At 35.5% G+C, this 18,737-nt stretch overlaps 1 protein-coding gene across 2 annotated transcripts in view; it reads left to right on the forward strand.

Annotated features, from left to right (window-relative positions):
* Positions 1–18,737, forward strand: part of NAA16 (N-alpha-acetyltransferase 16, NatA auxiliary subunit) — a 64,469-nt gene that overhangs the window by 14,252 nt on the left and 31,480 nt on the right. For both annotated transcript variants that reach the window (XR_010428340.1, XM_064645640.1), the window contains exons 2-8: positions 1,086–1,170; positions 3,392–3,496; positions 4,023–4,180; positions 5,242–5,376; positions 11,331–11,484; positions 12,954–13,073; positions 15,194–15,289. Coding sequence is in view for 1 of the 2 variants with exons in the window: in XM_064645640.1 (XP_064501710.1) it covers positions 1,086–1,170; positions 3,392–3,496; positions 4,023–4,180; positions 5,242–5,376; positions 11,331–11,484; positions 12,954–13,073; positions 15,194–15,289 (853 nt within the window). In the remaining variant the exon portion in view is untranslated. The remainder of the gene's footprint in view (positions 1–1,085; positions 1,171–3,391; positions 3,497–4,022; positions 4,181–5,241; positions 5,377–11,330; positions 11,485–12,953; positions 13,074–15,193; positions 15,290–18,737) is intronic.

Genomic DNA, 18,737 nt, shown 5'->3' on the forward strand with positions numbered 1-18,737 from the left:
CGTTACTACACTCTGTATTAATTTAACACAGATTTTACCTCTGTCCTGGAAGATTGATGGAGTGGGAATGATCTATGAGAGACTGTTAAAACACTCAAGCACATAACTGCAATGACATAGTTTCTCCTGAGAATAGCTGTCTAAATTACAGCAGGACAATACTCCTTATTAACTGAAAATGGTGCCAAGCTAAGCCTGGTTTGGTGGTTTTCCTGCAGTTAAAAATCTTAAGTGACCTTGCATCATTTTCATGTTTGCTGATACAAACCTGCCTTTAATTGGTTTAAATAATTTGTTTTATTGATCTACTGTAGTGATCAGTAATTGATTTAAATTACTAGAACCTTATTGACTTAAGTAATATCTTTCTAAAGAAGAAAAGGGATTTGGGTTCACATGTTTTGTTTCTTCTGTATGTTTCCACAGTTGAACCACATTGTTTGCCAGTTTACCTAGTAATTAGGTAAATGGTATTCTAAGTAACTATAAAAGTAGCCCTTAGCTGTACTATTCCAGCTAGGTAGAAACTAGATATTTTATTTTTTTTAATAACCTGATAAATTCTCCCACCCTGATATCTATGTGGAGATTTCAGAGGTTATGATTGGTCTATCCTAGTTCAGTTTTCTCTCTTCTTTCCAAAAGTCTATATTGGCAACTAGGAAAGTCTTCTGTCTTATTTCTTGCTCTGGGAGGTGACTAGGCCAGGGAAATTGGATGCTGAAAGGAGTGTCTAGACTCTTTAAGACTTAACTCTTCTCAAAAGTCCTGTTGAGTCAAGATTTCTAACTTGTGTCTCTGTTTTAAGAATTTCTAAATCGAAGTAGACATTGCTACTCCCCTTTATTTCTGTTGAAAAGGAATTACTGGTTTTTTAATAAAAAAGTGGACCACGAGGTAGAATATTGGCTGCATGTTCTGAGTGCTGAACAAAGGCAATGTGATATGAATGGCCATATTTGACTAGAGCGTGTTGGTGATCTGATCCCCATACCTTGCTGAATGAACGGCTGCATTTGTAATAGTGTGTTAAGGTACTCCGGCTTTAAACATGTTTCAGTGATTGTATTTCACCTCTTTTACAGAAATGTTACGAACAAAAACAGTACAAAAATGGACTCAAGTTCTGCAAGATGATCCTCTCTAACCCAAAATTTGCTGAACATGGAGGTAACTGCAGACTCAAGATTTGTTTTGGTTTTTTTCTCCTATCATGAGCTTAAATGTGTAATCAGTCTATTTCATGCTAATAGGAAAGAAAGGAGCTTGTTGCAGGGTGTGATTCTGTCCTTATGACTGAATAATTACTCGGGATTTTCAGTCTTTGTGTATTCAGACCAAGTTTCCACTGTAGCTCTGTCAGAAACTCCTAGCAGTGGGATGTTGAAGATCAAAATATATGGTGGAAGCACACTTCAGTGGAGCTTTCAAGTAAGTTGCCTTTCTAGGTTTCTGGGTCAGAATGCTAGTGTGGGTTTTTCTTATGTTCTTATTTAAGGCAAGCCCAGCCTTTTTTTGGATACTGCATGAAGATATTCTGACAATAAATTAAAAATCTGGGGTTTTTTTCTCAAGTTCATACTCTTAAATTTCCTGTGCTGCCTACCAAATTGCTACCTATAAGGAGCAGAGTTAAGTGTAACACTGTTGCTCTTAAGACTTGAAGGTGAAGACAGAATCTGGAGATCCTGTTCTGATAAGTATTGTGGGAAATAGGGCAGCAAAATCTAACTTCTATTTACATCCTCAGTAAGCTTCTCTAGTCTTACTGTATTACAGGTTTCTGTTACAGGGTTCAGACAGTCTTTCCTTCTGATACAGGGAAGTTTTCTTGGGTTTTTTATGTTGAAGCAACCAAAGTGAGTGTATCTGTACTGTATCAATAAAATTGTTTTCCTATTTGATGTTGTCAAATCTTGGCAAAATGTTTGACTGGTCCTTTTCATGCTTCCATCAATGTCTGCTGTTTCTTTGTCTTCATTAATTCCCTAGAGATAAAAGTTTTGATGCCTCAAAGCTAGATTGCTTTGTCCAGCTCTGACCTGATGTGTTCGTCTCTACTAGCACTTGTGTTTTTGTAACATCTCTGTACACAGATCTGTCTTTTCTGCTCTTGCTACCTCTTAAACTTTTCCAGGACAACTAGCTGCCTTGGCAATCCATGTACTACTTGGGCTCTGAGCCACTAATGGCTTTGAAGCTTGGGAGTAAAGCCTGGAATGAACAGCTGAAGCAGAACTAAGCCAGTGAAATGATCTGATGGAAAGCTGCACTGTTGTCACACTTAGCTTCAGAGACTAGGAATTTCAAAAGTTTAGTGAGAAGGTGGCAAACAGATGGATTGCTGTGGCTGGGCAGTTATCTCTTTGGTGTGGGAAGGCAGGAGTACCTTGGCCCTCTTCCCACAGTGGGGATATTCTTTTTTAAGCTTCTTGATATTGTCTGGAAGATATCATTCTGTCTTTCTCTGTTCTTACAGGAGGGAGGACAAAAAAGCCCCACGTGACTCATTTTGGGTCATCGTTCACTTTAGGTGCATTTTTACAGAAAAAGTGTTAAACAGGTCTATCAGTAAAACCTCAAACTGCTGTTATAGCTGACCTTGAGATCATGGGCTGTTGCCATTAATACTGAGGAAAAGGTTGCAGTTGGAGGAAAACCAGAGTACTGTGATGAAAAGGTGACTAATCTTCTGGCAGGGGCCAAAACAAGTGATCTCTTATTTAACAAAAAAACTGAAATGTGAATCTTGAACAACTGTCAGGCATAATGCATGCTTTACATGCAACTTGCTTCCCACTGTGTGTCTTGAAGAATGGGGGAAGAAGGAGAGCAGTAGTCATATCAATGTATTATTTGAAATCTTGTGCCTCTCAGAATGTTGATAAAAATGCTGTTACATTGAGAAGGTCTCTTAGATCCCAAATATGATAGCAGGAAATACTCTTCCCTTAACTAATGCTTTGTAAGCAGTCTGTAACAGTGGAGCTGACTGACAGATTTGTTCGTTACAGTATGACACAACCTAATGAATTTTTTTTTTCTTGGTCTGCCTATCTGGAACTTAAACGCACATTCAGAAGCTCTCTAAATTTGCTTCAGCTTATTGTTAACTCTCTTAAAGCCAATTAGATGTTTTTTTTAAATTAATAAAAGTTTGTGTTGTCTGTGTTCATCACATCTGTATGGTGCTCTGCAGTGGTCTGTTTAAGACCCATATCAAGGAAGGAAATTATTCCATCCAGCTGTCTTCAGCTGTGCTAGGCTGCTGTCCTGATCTAAATTTATATTTTAATGGGGAACTTCACTGTGTAACAACTTCAAAGGATATCTTCACTGTGAAGTTGACATATGGGGAGTAAGAAACATAAGTATATGTTACTTCTTACAGAGACGCTCGCAATGAAAGGACTGACCTTGAACTGCTTAGGGAAGAAGGAAGAAGCGTATGAATTTGTTCGTAAAGGACTTCGTAATGATGTAAAGAGTCATGTCTGTATCCTTTGCAGTACAAAACCTGATCTTTTTGCTGTGACATACTGTTGATGGAAATCTGAGATGCTGAGATTGTGACAAAGACTTCTGATGCACAGAAATGCTGATTTCTCTTTGCCAATGAATAAAGTGGAGCGCTCTGAAATCTGGAGTCTAATTGAGGTTATAGATAGGCAAGAGAGAAAAAGTAGAACTTGTGCACCAATTGTATTGCTAGAATGAAACACTTCTGTGAGTAAGAATTTGTGCTGTAATTGCAGTAGCGTGTTTTAAACAATGAATGGTCTTGTGGAGTTTGGATAATTTAATTTGTATAACAATGCTCAGGGGTTTGTGAATGTGACTTAACAAATTATTTGGAAGCATTTAATATTAAAATGTGTCAGTAAAGTCTGGCTGCAGTAATCAAACTGCATTTATCAGGGTGCTGATTTTCAAGGAAGATGTTAAGTTGTTTGGACTGTAACATAAATGCATGACAGTTACTTTGTGAACATTGTAAATGTATCTTCCTTAATGTGCATTAGGTTGGCACGTCTATGGTCTTTTGCAGCGTTCAGATAAGAAATATGATGAAGCCATCAAGTGTTATCGGAATGCACTCAAACTAGATAAAGATAATCTACAGATCTTGAGAGATCTTTCTCTGTTGCAGATTCAGATGAGGGATTTAGAAGGATATAGAGTAAGTATTCTCTTTGAATTATTATTTATTGCTGTTAGCCTTCCCTTGTTGTTCTCTTTCATTATGAAGTCTTTTATTGTTGCTCCTTTTTTTCTGTTTCAAAAGTGTTTTAAGCTATTGTTTAGGAAAGCATGAAAACATATCGCAGCAGAGCTCCAGATAATGTTGAGAACAGCAATAAAAATAGTTGTTCTGTGAATTTGATTTGTGGATCACCTTGTAAAACTAGTTCTCAACTCATTTTTCACTCAAAAAGAAAAAAGGGATGAGACTTAGATTAGCAAGTAGGAGTACTTACTGTGCTAATGTGAAGTACTGCAAAGGGTGTTTTGGGTGCGTATGCTGAGGTGGTTTTTGTGAGAAATAGACTATCATGTTTCTTCTGAGTATGTGGGTAACTTGGCCCATGATGAGTGATTTCTTGAATCCCAGTGCTGTTTATTATCATAACTAAAATGTTAATATTTGTCTTAAAACAGAGTTAGTAATTTCAAAATAGCTGAACTGATTTGGCTGTTTCATGGGAAGTAGAAGACTGGACTCTGGGCTTGGCATTAGTTGGTCTCCCTACTGAGGATGTTGAATTTGCTAATGCAAAGGGAAAAGGGAATAGCTGACTTAAGGATATGATTTGACTCAGGAAGAGGTTCTAAGAACTGCTGCAGCAGTATGAGGACCATTTGCCTAGGTGTGAGGAGGGTGGGACTGCTCTTTCAGTGCCAGTGAGCTCATGCTTTTTAATGGAAACTGCTCTCTGCGATTTCAGTGCTCTATTTCTGGAAATAATTTAGGCCCTTAAGAGTTGTTCTTGAAAATGACACCTTTTGTGTCCCAACAAAGAGTTTATGCTTTGTACCATGACTCCTATATTTAGGATGTATCCCCCAGATTTATAAGACAGAAACTTGCTGCTTTTCCTCACGCTGTTAGAATTTAAAAAAATTTCCTAGGGCTTTTAAAGGTTCTTTTAAAATACGAGCTGTACTGTTGGTAAACTATGATGGATGTGTAGTAACTCTGTTTAGACATCTTGTTTTAAAATTGCTTTTCCTTTACTGAAGGAGACAAGATACCAGCTGCTTCAACTACGCCCCACGCAACGGGCTTCCTGGATCGGATATGCCATTGCATACCACTTACTAAAAGATTATGATATGGCCTTAAAATTACTTGAAGAGTTTAGGAAAACCCAGCAGGTAAGAATTCCTGTTGTGGAAAGATCACTTTTTGTATAAGTGAATCAGTGTGTAATCAGAAAGAATCTGAGGAATTATTTCTTCATAATTAGAAATCAGTTATGAATTAGGAAGCAGGTTTTTATTTGTGGAGCTTTCTGCTTTGAGCAGCTTAGCAGCTGATATAAATTATACAGGAATACTGTTCCCCCCTTTCAATAGATTGTTAGGGTTGAAGATACAAGAGTAGTCTCATGTGGAGTAACTGAGTAACTTAATGTTTGTGAGGCTTTTAGGTAAAGAAAACCTGTGATGATCCTGCCCCTTTACAGTAGATGAAACTACAGAAAATATTGTTTAATATTGGATGTGCTCATTTGCCCTTTCTCTTACCATAGTCTGGATGCTGTTATAGCTCTGCAAAGAATATGAAAAACTTTCATTGGTTTTTATGCATCTGTATATAATACACTTTAAACCAGTGCTTGATTTCAAAGCAACATGAAAGTATAGCTGAAAATACTTTGAACAGATTTGGTGTCAAATGGTACAAATACTAAAGTCACTGAGTGTAACCTTTTATAAGGGAGATTATTCCCTTGTTGTGTTACTGGTAATGCAGAGCTATAAAGTCTGAATTAGCAGAACAGAGTGAATGGGTTGATTATTCTGTAACATGGAAAGAAAAAAATGTATTTATAGCTGCATTCAGCTGGGGAGGCATCCTGGAAGCATTTTATAAAAATACTGAGGTATTACCTGATCTATAGATTGAGATTTTTGTTCTGAAAAACCCACATATCCTTTCTGAGTTGTTATATGTTGGATTAACTGTAAGAAAGAAAATAAATTGCTAGAATAGGCTAGTGTTTGTCTTAATCATGTATCATAGTCAAACAAAGGATGTTGCAAACCAGGTGTATATAGCTTGATATTTCAGAAGTGCTGTAACTTCAGTATTGAGTAAACACTGAAAGCAGTAAGTTTAAATCAAAATTGGGTCATCTATTATGAGCAGTTGACAACCAAAAAGTCATGGTTCTCAAATGAGTCAGCAGAGCCCAATCTGAGTTTAGTGTCAAAATGACTGTTCGAATTAGGATATATAATAGATGGAAAAACTGCAAATGTAGTATGAGAAATTGAGGTTCTTTCAAGGACTAAGAGGGCTTAATAGTGGTATTGGCCCTTTGGAGAAAATGGAAGTGATACTGTTAGTGTTGTTGTCTTTTCTCAAAGGTTGTATGTAAATATGCTTGTTTGGGGGCAGTCATAATACACTGTTCAGTCTATTGACTAAGCCAGATTTAAATACCATCTGCTATAGATGAACATTTTAAATCAGTTGAGTGTGCTGTGCAAGTTACCACAATCTCAAATCTCACCCTAAACCAAAGAAATCCTGAGAAGATCTTAAGCTGTCATGCAGCTTTCTGATGAAACTGGAGATATTTGGGAATTCCCATAAATAGGAAGATTGCTTATACGTGAACAGTGAGCTGGTTTAATTGTTGATTAGCATCATATCAGACATAGGCAAGTGGTAGAAAAGCTGCTTAAGCATTGAAGGACAGAAATATGCTACATGTGTTGGACAGCATAGTTTTATAGAAAATTAGTCCTGTCAAGCATTTCCTCTCTTTTTTAGATTGGTAGAGGCAGTTAAGTGATCAACTTAACTGTCTAAAACACTAAAAATACATATGAAAACATTAGTTTCATTTCTTTTGAAAATAATCTTGTGCTTTGCTGTGCCAGCTCCCTGATGAGTGCAGGCCCATGTAGAACCCCAAATAAGGGAAGAGAGAATCAATGTGTTGGGTCCAGAGCAGTCAGGAGAGGCCAAGCAAACCCACAGCTCAATTTTGCCACACTTTGGTTTTTCCACAATAGTCCCCTAATGTACTGGTTTTTCAGTGTCTGGATATTTCAGTTCTGCAGTTAAAATAATTAAGTCCAGGATACTCCACTGATCTTTCAGGAGTTATACTTCTTGCTTACTTTACTTCCCAAATCTGCCCTCTTGCTTTGTACTTTGTATGCACTCAACTCAATAGATGAAGTTGTGAGTGACTTCATAGATTATTGTATGTAACTGTAATAAAAGGGTGGTGGTGTTCAAGGTTTAAAAGGATGGTTGAAAGACTGAAGGATAGCAAGAGGGAGTCTTCAGCAAACCGATGTTTTTGAAGAGTTTTATGGCATTCTGTATTAAGCCTGGTACTGTTTACACCATTTATGTTAATGAATAGAGGAGGAAATGTAACATGCTATATAAAGTCCTGCTGTCATAGTAATTGGTAAATAATGGTGAAGTACAGTGATCATATTTATTTACTTGAATTACGCAGACAGCTGTGTCCATTCATGTGTGAATTAAAACAGCCAAAGTGAAGCAGTAAAACTAAGAAAAAAAAAATGAAGGATCTGTCATTTTAGTGTTTGTGGGTGAATATCTGAAGATGCAGTATTACAAAATAATGAAGGTAATCTAGCTACAAGCTCTTGCCAAAACCAGCAATCTGACTTTTTCCTGTGTGCTTGCACTTCCTTGTGCAACACTGGTTGACTTGTGGAGAGCTGGTTCAGGAAGTTAGTGACAGAAAAATAATCACTCTTTTGAAGGATTGATTGGCTGAACCGAACAACTATGAGGTGAGGGGGAAAGAGGAAGGGGAATAATAGAGGGAAGTGAACTGCCTTTGTTGATCCAGGCTGCAGTTAGATTGACTTAGTTTATTGCAAAATTGTCTCTCAGGGCAAGCTTATGGGTGAAAGCAAAACACACCCTTATTTCTGAGAAGCAGGGATTTTCTCTAAAGCGTGGATTACTGAGAGATAAAGACTTACTGATGAGCCTGTTGTCAAAAAAGTTAGAAAATTAAAAGAACAATACAGCAAGATAAGAGGACTAGAGAAAAAGCTGTCTGTGAAGGGCAGATATTCTCTTTGGTTACTGTAAGCAGAAAAAACGTAGGTGATTTTAGTACAGATTGGATGCTGAGTTTGGAAGAAAGACAGGAAGCTTGCGTGACGGGGAAGATGGAGTAGTGTAAGGAAGTCAATTAACAAATTGAAGTGATAAATTGCTTTTTATCGTGGACAATTTTGTTCTAGTGGCTGAGTTATCACTGGAAATGGTGAATTTTCTGTCTCTTAGTATCAATGTTGCCTGTCATCTGAAAGCTGTAAGTTGGCCAGATGCACAAAAAAGGGTTATGAGGTTGAAGACAGATATCACTGCAGGAAGTGTAACAGCTTGTGCTGTCCCAAGGTAAATTAAATGACTTAAGAGTCACTTCAGAATTTAAATTTTGGGAACCAAGGTGTAAAACAACTATGAAATTTGTTTTACTGTTGTATGTCCCATTTTTCCTTTCTTCTTTTCCAGAACAAAATTTTTATTCTTAATTTTTATTTTATTCCTAATTTCTGCATCAGGCCCACAAATACAGATATGGACAGAAAACCTCTGGAGTTTTGGGGGTCTGCTCTTAGGTATGTTTTGGCTGCATCTTGTCACATTCTTTCAGTGACAGCTATGTTAGGGCATCTGCAGTTGTAAAGTTGATTCTTCTTTGGTCCAGGAGGAGAGGAAGAAGTTTATTCTGAAATGGCAGAAGTTCAAGTTGGACATCTGTGCAAAAATCATAACTCTTCCAGGGGGGTGGAGGAGTAAAGCTGTGTTCTGCAGCAATAACAATGACGTGGACAAAAGTCTTTATAGAATATCTTAATCTTTATAAGACAATCTGATTATTCAGAGTAAGTACTGGGGTTATTAGCTGCTTGCCTTCTGATGAATTACACATTTAAGCTGTCATTAACCTGATGAGATTTTAAAATTTCTTCAAAAACAGGCTTTTCTTAAAATTACTTTTAAAAATAGCTTTTTAAATGAAGCAGCAGTAAGTGTAGTATCTTCCTGGTAGATTTGCTCTGTATGTAAGAAGGAGGTAATTTGATTTTTTTTTTTTATATTTCATCTTTTTATTAATCCTGCTGAGCCAAAACAGCTATGAGGGAGGTCAATTTAAAACTGCTTCTTGTGTCTTGTATATATTTATGTTTTTTGGATTATCTGTGTTTTGAAGGCCTAAAACCAATTCATGATATGCCAAAAAGCTGTGCTGCTTGTGGAATTCAGAACTTAGATATGTGTATTGTATTGGAGGAAATGATACTTTCAGGGGGGAAGTGAAGGCGAAAGAACTAAATTGGTGCTTTGAAGTTTTGTTCCGTGGCATTGCAGCAAGTGTAAGCAAGAAGACATGCTTAAATGCTTAATCCCTGTTCCATGTGCCAGTTCTGTGAAGCAGTTCAAAATGCTTTCACAGTAACAATGTTTTTTAGTGATTTCCAGTGGGTAATATAGATAAAAATTGAGCAAAGGTGGAAACAGAAATGGAGCTGTAGATAGAGGAGATACACTTTAAGAAGTAGGTAGAACTTCATGCTACCCACTCACTAGTATGTGCAAGGTATAGTCTTATTCCAATAGCTATCACTTGCTATGCTGTATTAGCTTCTAAAAAGGAAATACTTGAATTATGTTATTTTCAGCCTCCAAACCCATGTTCGTTGTCAGATGTAGACATCTTTACAATATTTTATTTAGTTATGCTGTCTTTCAGAACATTTGTATGTAAAAGCAAATATTTCTAAAAATGCCCAGTACTGTAAAGTTGCCTCTCAAAATTTGAAAAGCATGTAATCAAAAATATTAAATCCTATAAAATGAATTTATGCTTAGGGAAGGGCTGGAAGTAATGGTTTAGGACACTATCCTTAATGAGAGTGTTCCTTTCAGCCAGTTTGGCTTTTTTTGGTTTGTTTTGTTTTTGTTTATTAAATTACTTGGCTCTGTAGAGACTGGGGAACAGAAAAGTAATAGTAAACTGTTCATGACCAATGTGACTTCAAAGTGTGCTGCTTACTCAGGAAGAAACAAAGTATGTAGTATCATGGGAAAGAATATCATTAATGTTTGTCAGACTCAGCAGCTTCTTACTTATTTTTTATGTAAAAAATCATGTTAGATTTTTTACTGTCTCCTCCTGCAATTTCTATTGACACAGTACCATTCATACAGCAAGCTGTTGTATTGACCTGCTGGGCATTGTCTGGAGACCTCTGAAATTCTTGCAGTTTACTTACTGTTGGAGTAGTTTTTGAGTATATTAGTGAAGAGCATTTAGTATGAAAAAAATATTATAACTCTGGCAAGACTTTTCATTGCCTAAATACATTTTAAGGAGTTGATCCCTGAAACGAATGACTTTGTCACCCTGCTTCATTGTCTGTTGTATCACTGCAAGGTGAATGAGCCACTAGTTTAACTATAGCCTGTAGAAAGTCCTAGGTATGCAACCGAGAGTAGACATCAAAATAATTATCTGTTGCTTGAAAACACTCTGCATGCTCGTGCACTGTAGTTTCTGGGGGGTTGAAGTGTAGTACAGAGAACACTTGGTTAGAGAGCAATAGTGTAAATTTCTGATCTGAAAAATTCCCGTTGTCAAGCTGTGGACACTGTTTGGATGGTTCATTGCTTTCAGAAATAGTTTGATCCAGAATTTTGGTATGCTGAAAATAATACTGTGATATCCCAGCTGCGTGCTGTAGAACTTAAGTAAAAATTGTTGTGGAGTCCTTCAGAAAGAAAATACTATGAAGATCTTTGCTTTCTCTCATAAAATTCAATAAAATTTCTAAGATTTCAGTTTTTGATTAGCTTACCATAGTGACAGAGAAAAGAGAAATAAAGGATTTCTTCTGAACTGTTCTCTAACAGGGGATATCCTGAGTGAATCTGATTTGATTGTGAATAATGGGAGTTTTACATTTTGAATGTTTAGATGGGTATATAAGTAGACTTGATCCATTCCATAGCCTAAATTTTGTTCTGTGATATTGCATACATTGTGAGGTACGGGTAAATGCTAACTAACATATGTTGTTTTTTTTCCCTTCAGGTTCCTCCTAATAAAATAGATTATGAATATAGTGAATTGATTTTATATCAAAATCAAGTGATGAGAGAGGCAGATCTTTTTCAGGAGTCTTTAGAACATATAGAGACATATGAAAAGCAAATATGTGATAAATTAATAGTAGAAGAAATAAAAGGTAAGTCATTATTCTTCCCTCAACCAGTTTTGTTGTAAATTATTGCTAATGGCTTTCAGATATGATAAATCAGTAAAAGAAAAAACAAAAACATGTGAAATCTTTAATATATTTGGAACACTTACTGTAGAGAAAGTGGCACCAGGTCGTTTAACTTGGGATGACACAGGAGTAGAGGTGATCTCAGAGGTTATTATATTGGTACATACTAGAATAGCTTTCCATAAATCAGGACTATTATAACCCAGTTTTAATCTGATGAAAAAGAATTTCATAAAGAATACTGTTTGAAGTACAAACACTGATTATTTTCTTTCTTTTTTGACTGAAGTATCGAATTCTTGTTTCCTTTTTAAGCTTTTTAATGCACTTATTTTTATTGCCCTATCTAAGTGAATACTGAAGCTGACTTTTTTTGGTTAAAAATAACTCACATTTTTTTTGTGGATTTGAAGTACTACTAACTAGTTCTGAATATGTGCAAGTAGTGGCACATGTTCTTCAACTACTCCTTGCTTGCACAGTTGTGGTGGGTTGACCCTGGCCAGTGGCTAAGCCCCATACAGCTGCTCGTTCGCTTTCCCCACCCTGCCTTGTTGAGTCAGGAGAGGGAATAGGAAGAACAAAGGCAAGAAAACTCGTGCATTGAAATCAAGATGTGTTAAGTGATGGAAAGATGAAAGAAAAAAAATCAACCTCAGACCCTCAACTGATGGAAAGGCAATTACTTAGACTGCTGAGCTAGTCTCCAAGCAATGGCCACCTGCCCACTCTTTCCCCTCAGTTTTTAATACTATAAAGCATAAAATATCTTTTTGGCCAGTTTGGGTCAGCTGACCAGGTTATGTACACTCCCAGCTTATTGTCCATCCTGGCCTACTTGCTGAGTGGCAGAGTGGAGGTAAAAAGACAAAGCCTTGATAGTCTACAAGTACGGCTTAGCAATAGTGAAAACATTGGTGTGTTACCAACATCTAGTGACAAATATAAAAACACAGTGCAGTATGAGCTGCTGTAGAGAAAATTAATTTCATGGAAGCTAGATCTGATAGAACCATTTACTTATTAGCAAACCAGTGTGATTTAACTGGTTAAAAACTGGTTAGTTGGTGTGAAAAATACAGATGCACTTAGATAAACAGCCTGGTAGAAACTGATATAGTCATGTGTTGGGGTCCTAGAAGGAAGAGTTTCTTATTCTTTTGATAATCCCAGTAACTATTTTAAATACTCAGATACACATCTTCAAGTAATATTTTTCACAGGTGGTGAATGTTCCAAGCTCTGAGCTCTGTGTGATAGCTTCAATTAACACTTGTAACATACAGTAAATACCTTTGGAAAAATAAAGCCTCTTTTTAAGTACCTGTGTATGATTAAGCCAAATTTTCTAGTATTTCTAGTATTCTATTCTTTACTTGCAAGTGTTTTCTCATGTTATTCATAGCTCTTTACTGTGTTGCTTTTAGGAGAGATGTTACTGAAGTTGGGAAGACTGAAAGAAGCTGGTGAAGTATACAAAGAGTTAATTGAGCGTAATGCAGAAAACTGGTATTATTATGAAGGCTTGGAAAAGGCCCTACAACCTAGTAAGTTTAGCTACACAGATACAATAAAAATACATATGATATAGGATATACTCCTGTTTGATTATGTTACTGCTTTAGATTAGAAAGTTGTACTTCTGAGAAAATTATGTACCTTCCGATCTTGAATATCACACAGTGTGTTCATTTTTAAAATGTTCACTGAGAAACCTGTATGCATGAAAATACCTCAGCAAGTATTTATCTTCTTGGAGTCAAGAGTGGCATTTGCTAAAGTGCTTGCATGAAGAGCCTTTCCTTGCCACACGTGAACTTGGAAACCAAATGGCAATTAATTCCTGTCTAGTAGCTGATTGTCAGACTACTATCATATACACAACGTAAAATTGCTATTTTGAGACGTGTTTAGGTGTTACTTCTTTCTAGGGGCGTGTAGAGAAATATTCAAATACTTATTTCTAAATGGTCTTTTAAAGATAGACCATCTGAAAAAAAAATTCCTTTGGGGGTAAAGGTGATAAATGTGTTAAAACCTTTTTTTATTCCAGTGCCAGTTCACATTATTGCTGTTATGTCTTTCCAGGAAAACAGCTCATTTTAAAAAATTACAGTGTTGCAACTATTTGTACCATACTAAGTGTTTTGCAGTGATAACTTTGAGTGTTTACCTTTACACAGGAATAGTTTCTTTGTATTTAATTTTTGACTATTAGTGAAAATTTATTGGAGTTATTCTGATGACATCATAAATCATAAGCCCACAATTATATTATTTGTAGATATTTTAGCTGCATTAGATTCTCAACCAACTTTCTTCTAGAAAGTTTAACAGTTGGGTCTCATGAAGTCTGGGAATATGACTGGTAATTGAGTAATGTAAAAGATTGCATTTGTTACACATATGCAGAATGTAGTCTTGCCCTTTGAATGGTTTTTCTAGTATATCCATAGTGTTGAATTCCATGATTAGCGTCTCAGAAAATAAATTACTCAGGAACTTGATTATTCTGTCTGATAGAATAAATGTGTTGACGAAAGAATGTAGTTTTTAACAAAGAACCAGTCCAGTTAACAAAGAACCAGTTGTTTTTTACATATTACTGTCCTATGTAGACTAAAATGGTACTAATTCTATAAAACTAATAATGCAACTTTATTTTTTAGGTGGTCTTAGGACTATTTCCTCCCCCATGGTAAGTTCTGGAGCTCCAACTTGTGACTTCAATTAGGGCTTTTATATGCTTTAGTTCCAATCCAAACATTATTTTAGTGTAACTTATATAATTCTACATCTCTTGGAGACACTGGGTAATAGATTCCCCCCTCTTCCCCAACATCTGAGCTCAGTGACAAGATAAATTGTTTTTCTTATGAAAGGAAAACAGGTATTTATTATATATGTATTCTAGTCTTAATCTGTACATTCAGTTTTAAATTGCTTGATGAATTTAATATTTAAGCAAAACTGATCTTAATTACATGAAAGTGGCATTTTAAAACAACAGATTAGTTTTATTTAAGTTCTAACCACATTGGAGCTCCAAAGCATATTATGGGGGAAAGGGGAGGAGTGGGAAGAAAATCTTTAAGTAGCTTTATTTTTGTTAAACATTAAGGTATAAAGAGTTCTGGTGCTCAGTACTTACACTGGCAGTACTGTACCCTGGTTTTGCTGTCACCAGAGGACCTATAACAGAGGCATGCTTGTATAGTACACTGTTTGTTTACCTAAGATTTAAAGTGCAATATATTTCTCTGAATGCTTTAAGTACGTCTGAAATGGATGCATAGTGAAAAAACATTAATTGAAGCTATGAATGTTGTAGACTGTGTGAATGGGTCTGCACACCACGTAACTGAAAGAAACCAAACTCAGTACTGTGTGTTTGAATGTGCAAGGTAATGGTCCTGTTTGTAGTTTATCCGTAGAGTGATTTAATGCTGGTAGTTTTGTATTGTGTATACAGTGTGTTCTCAGTACAGTTTTATACAGTAATGTTTGTGATTAACTGGAAAAAAATGTTTAAATTGTTTCAAACCCAAACCAAATATGGACTCTAGCTAAATTAATTCTCAACACTTAAATTCTCAACACTTAAAGACATTTGAAAGAATAGGTTTTTATGTCTGTTACTTATATCTATTATATTTGCTGATAATAGGCACTTTAGAAGAGAGGCTTCAGATTTATGAAGAAGTTAGTAAAAGACATCCCAGAGCAGTTTCACCTAGAAGATTACCTTTAAACTTTGTTTCAGGTAACAAGTTGCATATCTGTTCTGTAATAGTTTTTTTCCTATTTTTTTTCTGAAATTTTCATCAGGCTGTTTAATGTGCATTTAATACCTTCTTGTGCATTTAATACTTACTTGAACATGTACACAAATCAGATGTATGCATTTCTCTTGGAAAAGACTATTTTTTATGGTTTAGGCATTGATAGAAAAATGTCATACACTCGAATATGATGATATGAGTTCTGTAACTTTGTATTGATAAAACTACAGTACAGAATTGTATGTAGATTTTAGGAAATCTTGTACATAATTCTTCTGCATCATACAAGTTAAGACTCACAAGTTAAAAGGTAGAGGGTATAGTACACTTGAATTAAAGGTGTAAGTGTGTATATATACATACCCACTACTGTATCTTTAATACACATAGTTTTGGTGTTCAGATGTACGCTTACTGTGCTCTACTTTGCTGTAGAGCCATTAGAACTTAATTCTACAATGAAAACTATCTGTGTTGATAATTCAATAAGAATAGGGAAAAAAAAGTGGATCTGCAGTATTATGCAACACAAATTATTTAATTTTATAGTTAAGTTCTTTCAGTGACTCAGTCCTTTCAAAAATTGCTGTGAAATACAGTGCACAAATATCCTCAGTTCTGGAAGGAAAATATATATATACTTTTTAAAATGGAAAGGTATGATCTTCCGAAATAGAAGGAAGGAGACTAAGTGAAATGATCAACACCATAAAAACATACACTTAAGATGTAGCTGTCTAACTGCTGAAACTCCAGTAGAAGACTTTAGGAAAGAAATATAAAGTATATAAGCTAGATTTCAAATGTCAAGAAATTTGTGTACAGCTGCAAGTTCCCAACATACCTGCTCATGCTTTTGAGGTTAGTTTTTAATTTAGCTCGTTTACTGAGCACTGCATTTGTTGGTACCTTTAAATGTTACAGAATACAGCTACTCTACTTCCCTGTTGTTACTCATGAGTCTGAAAATGCATACAGATTTCCTGTGTAAAACACAAGATTTTAACTGCTTCGTGAAAAGTTGCCACTTGTGCCTTTTATAATCCTATATACTTCAGTTTCTTTGAAGATACAAGGGCTGATTTTAAGACATTTCAGCTAGATTTGAAAAGCTAGGTGACAGTAATTGGTTTTCTCTTGTAATAGGATTGTTATGATAACACATAGCAAATAAGGAAATAGCCTGCAAAATGCTTTCTTATATTTTTATTAATAGTGCGTTTTGCTGTTGACTTCATTTCACTGTTTTGCCCTAGGTTACCTTGTCTCTGACAGTGTAGTGTCACAGCTAATATTAATTTAAGTAGGAATATGCATAGTAACAAGGATTAGTTGCTCATGCTGTAGCAATAGGCTAAATGAAAGCAAAAGTTATTACTAGATTGATCAAAAAAAATCTCTTGGCTACTTTCTGTAGCATTTCATAACAAATAAGAATTTTCCTAAGTTAAAACTTGTTTCTGCTAACTTACTGATTAAGCTTGTATCAGACATGAATGTATAACACTGGTTTTGATCCTGTAGAAATTAATCTATTTAGTAAATGTTCTCCTATATTTATAAGTACAGGAGATAAGAATTTCTGTAGGTGAAAGTTAATAGTGAGAATATGAAGGTGTAGAAATAAACTTGTTTGCAGAAAAATATTTGCAAATTTCAAGACAATAGAATTTCTAGCTAAATGTGGTTGCTGCTCCAGTGTGGTCACCAACCAGCTGCAGCCATCTCTGTTTGATTCAGATTTAATTTACGTTAAAGAATTAAAATACTCTAAAGTGCAGGCTTATATTAAAAGGTCAGTCCTTGCCCAGACCTTGCCATTGCCATCTTACTAACCTTGAATTTGGTACGAATCTGCTCCTTGATCCGACTGGAAATCACCTTTATGCAGGAAGGCTGTTACAATCAATTTTCAGACTGATCAAGTGTGCGTGTGGCCATGCAGTTTTAGATTTGTTTATGCTGCTGTGGTCAGGTCTGTCCCTTAGAGACTAAATCGTGAGCTTGGCTTCTTGTTATAGGTGGGTGCCCAGCTCTGTGCTTTTTTTTTTTTTTTTTAAAGCTGTTCTGTTTTCTGTAAATAAATAGGTACTTAATGAAAGGTTGAATCTTGCTTTCCCAAATTCTGAATTGTAATTCTTCCAGCAAGAAAATAAATTAGAAGAATTCAACAGGAGAAACTGAGATTTTATTTATTTTTTTTTTGTTAATAGAGGAGTTTCTGTAGTGTGAGAAGATATGTTTTAATTAATCTATCTGTAATAGAGCATGTGCTTACAGTCCAGTTATGGATCCCCATCCACAGGTAGTAAGAGTTTCTATATACAGCAGTTTATTTCAGTACAGCGAGGTGAAAACATGAGTTATTTTTATTAGTCTCAGTGTTTATCAGCAACAGTGCTGATAACAGTAAGTGTAGGACAATTAAGTAGTGGTGGAAGTACATAAGAATGTTACATACAAAGCAGTAGTGTCTGCATTTTCTGCATATCTATAAAACAATCTGTAAGTCACATTTTTACTGTGTTCTTAATGGATTGAAGTTTATTTCAACAGTTTTATATGTCAGTTTTATGTGTGTATGTTAGCATTATGTGAAGTGTACTGCTTCCTTGTTTAAAGAGTTAGAGAAGTTCACAACTGAATAGGCACTGAAGTGTAGCAACTTCATCCCAATGCAAAGCAAAGTCAATAAAAAGTACCAATTTAAAAAATGCCAAACAACAACAACAAACTTCCAAACAAAACAACCACAACTGAAAACAAGCACTTTTCATCATAGGGATAAGAACATGAAATCCACCTATTTTCCTGGCGGGATGTCTTTTTTTTGAAGTCCTGCCTTTTTTTTTTTTTTTTTTAAGCAACATTTCTCAGAAAGATGACACATACTGCAAGTATTGTAATTTTTATCTGAAAATATAATAAAATTGGATTTTTAGCTTTTTCCGGTATATTTGGATAGAGATGATTCTCATACGGAGCTTATGGTTCTGAAACAGTAAATTTTCTATTCTTTCTGATTCCAGAAACAATCATATCACAAGTCATGTCCTACTCATAAAAAATAGGACCAGAAGGGAGGCAGAGGGTTAATTTCATCCATCCTTCTTCCTCAAATCAGGATAATTTATATCTGCACTGCTCCTAACACATTTGTCTAACTTAATCATAAAAAATTCCAATGATGGAATTTTACAAGCTTTTACAAGATCTCCATTGTTATTCTTAACACTATAGTTTTTTCCAATGTTTGTTTAAGTAACCCTTGCTACATTCTTGGTAGCCAGCACTTAATATTTTGTCTTTTTAATAGGCTTTAGAGGTTTGAAGACTCTTACCATGTGTACCAGCACACTCCTAAACATCTAAACACTAGCAGTTAAAGCGTTTTGCTCTGTTTTTTTTTTTCTTTAAAGTCTGGAGTAT

The sequence above is a fragment of the Pseudopipra pipra genome, chromosome 2 (assembly GCF_036250125.1).
Source record: "Pseudopipra pipra isolate bDixPip1 chromosome 2, bDixPip1.hap1, whole genome shotgun sequence".
Taxonomy (NCBI): domain Eukaryota; kingdom Metazoa; phylum Chordata; class Aves; order Passeriformes; family Pipridae; genus Pseudopipra; species Pseudopipra pipra.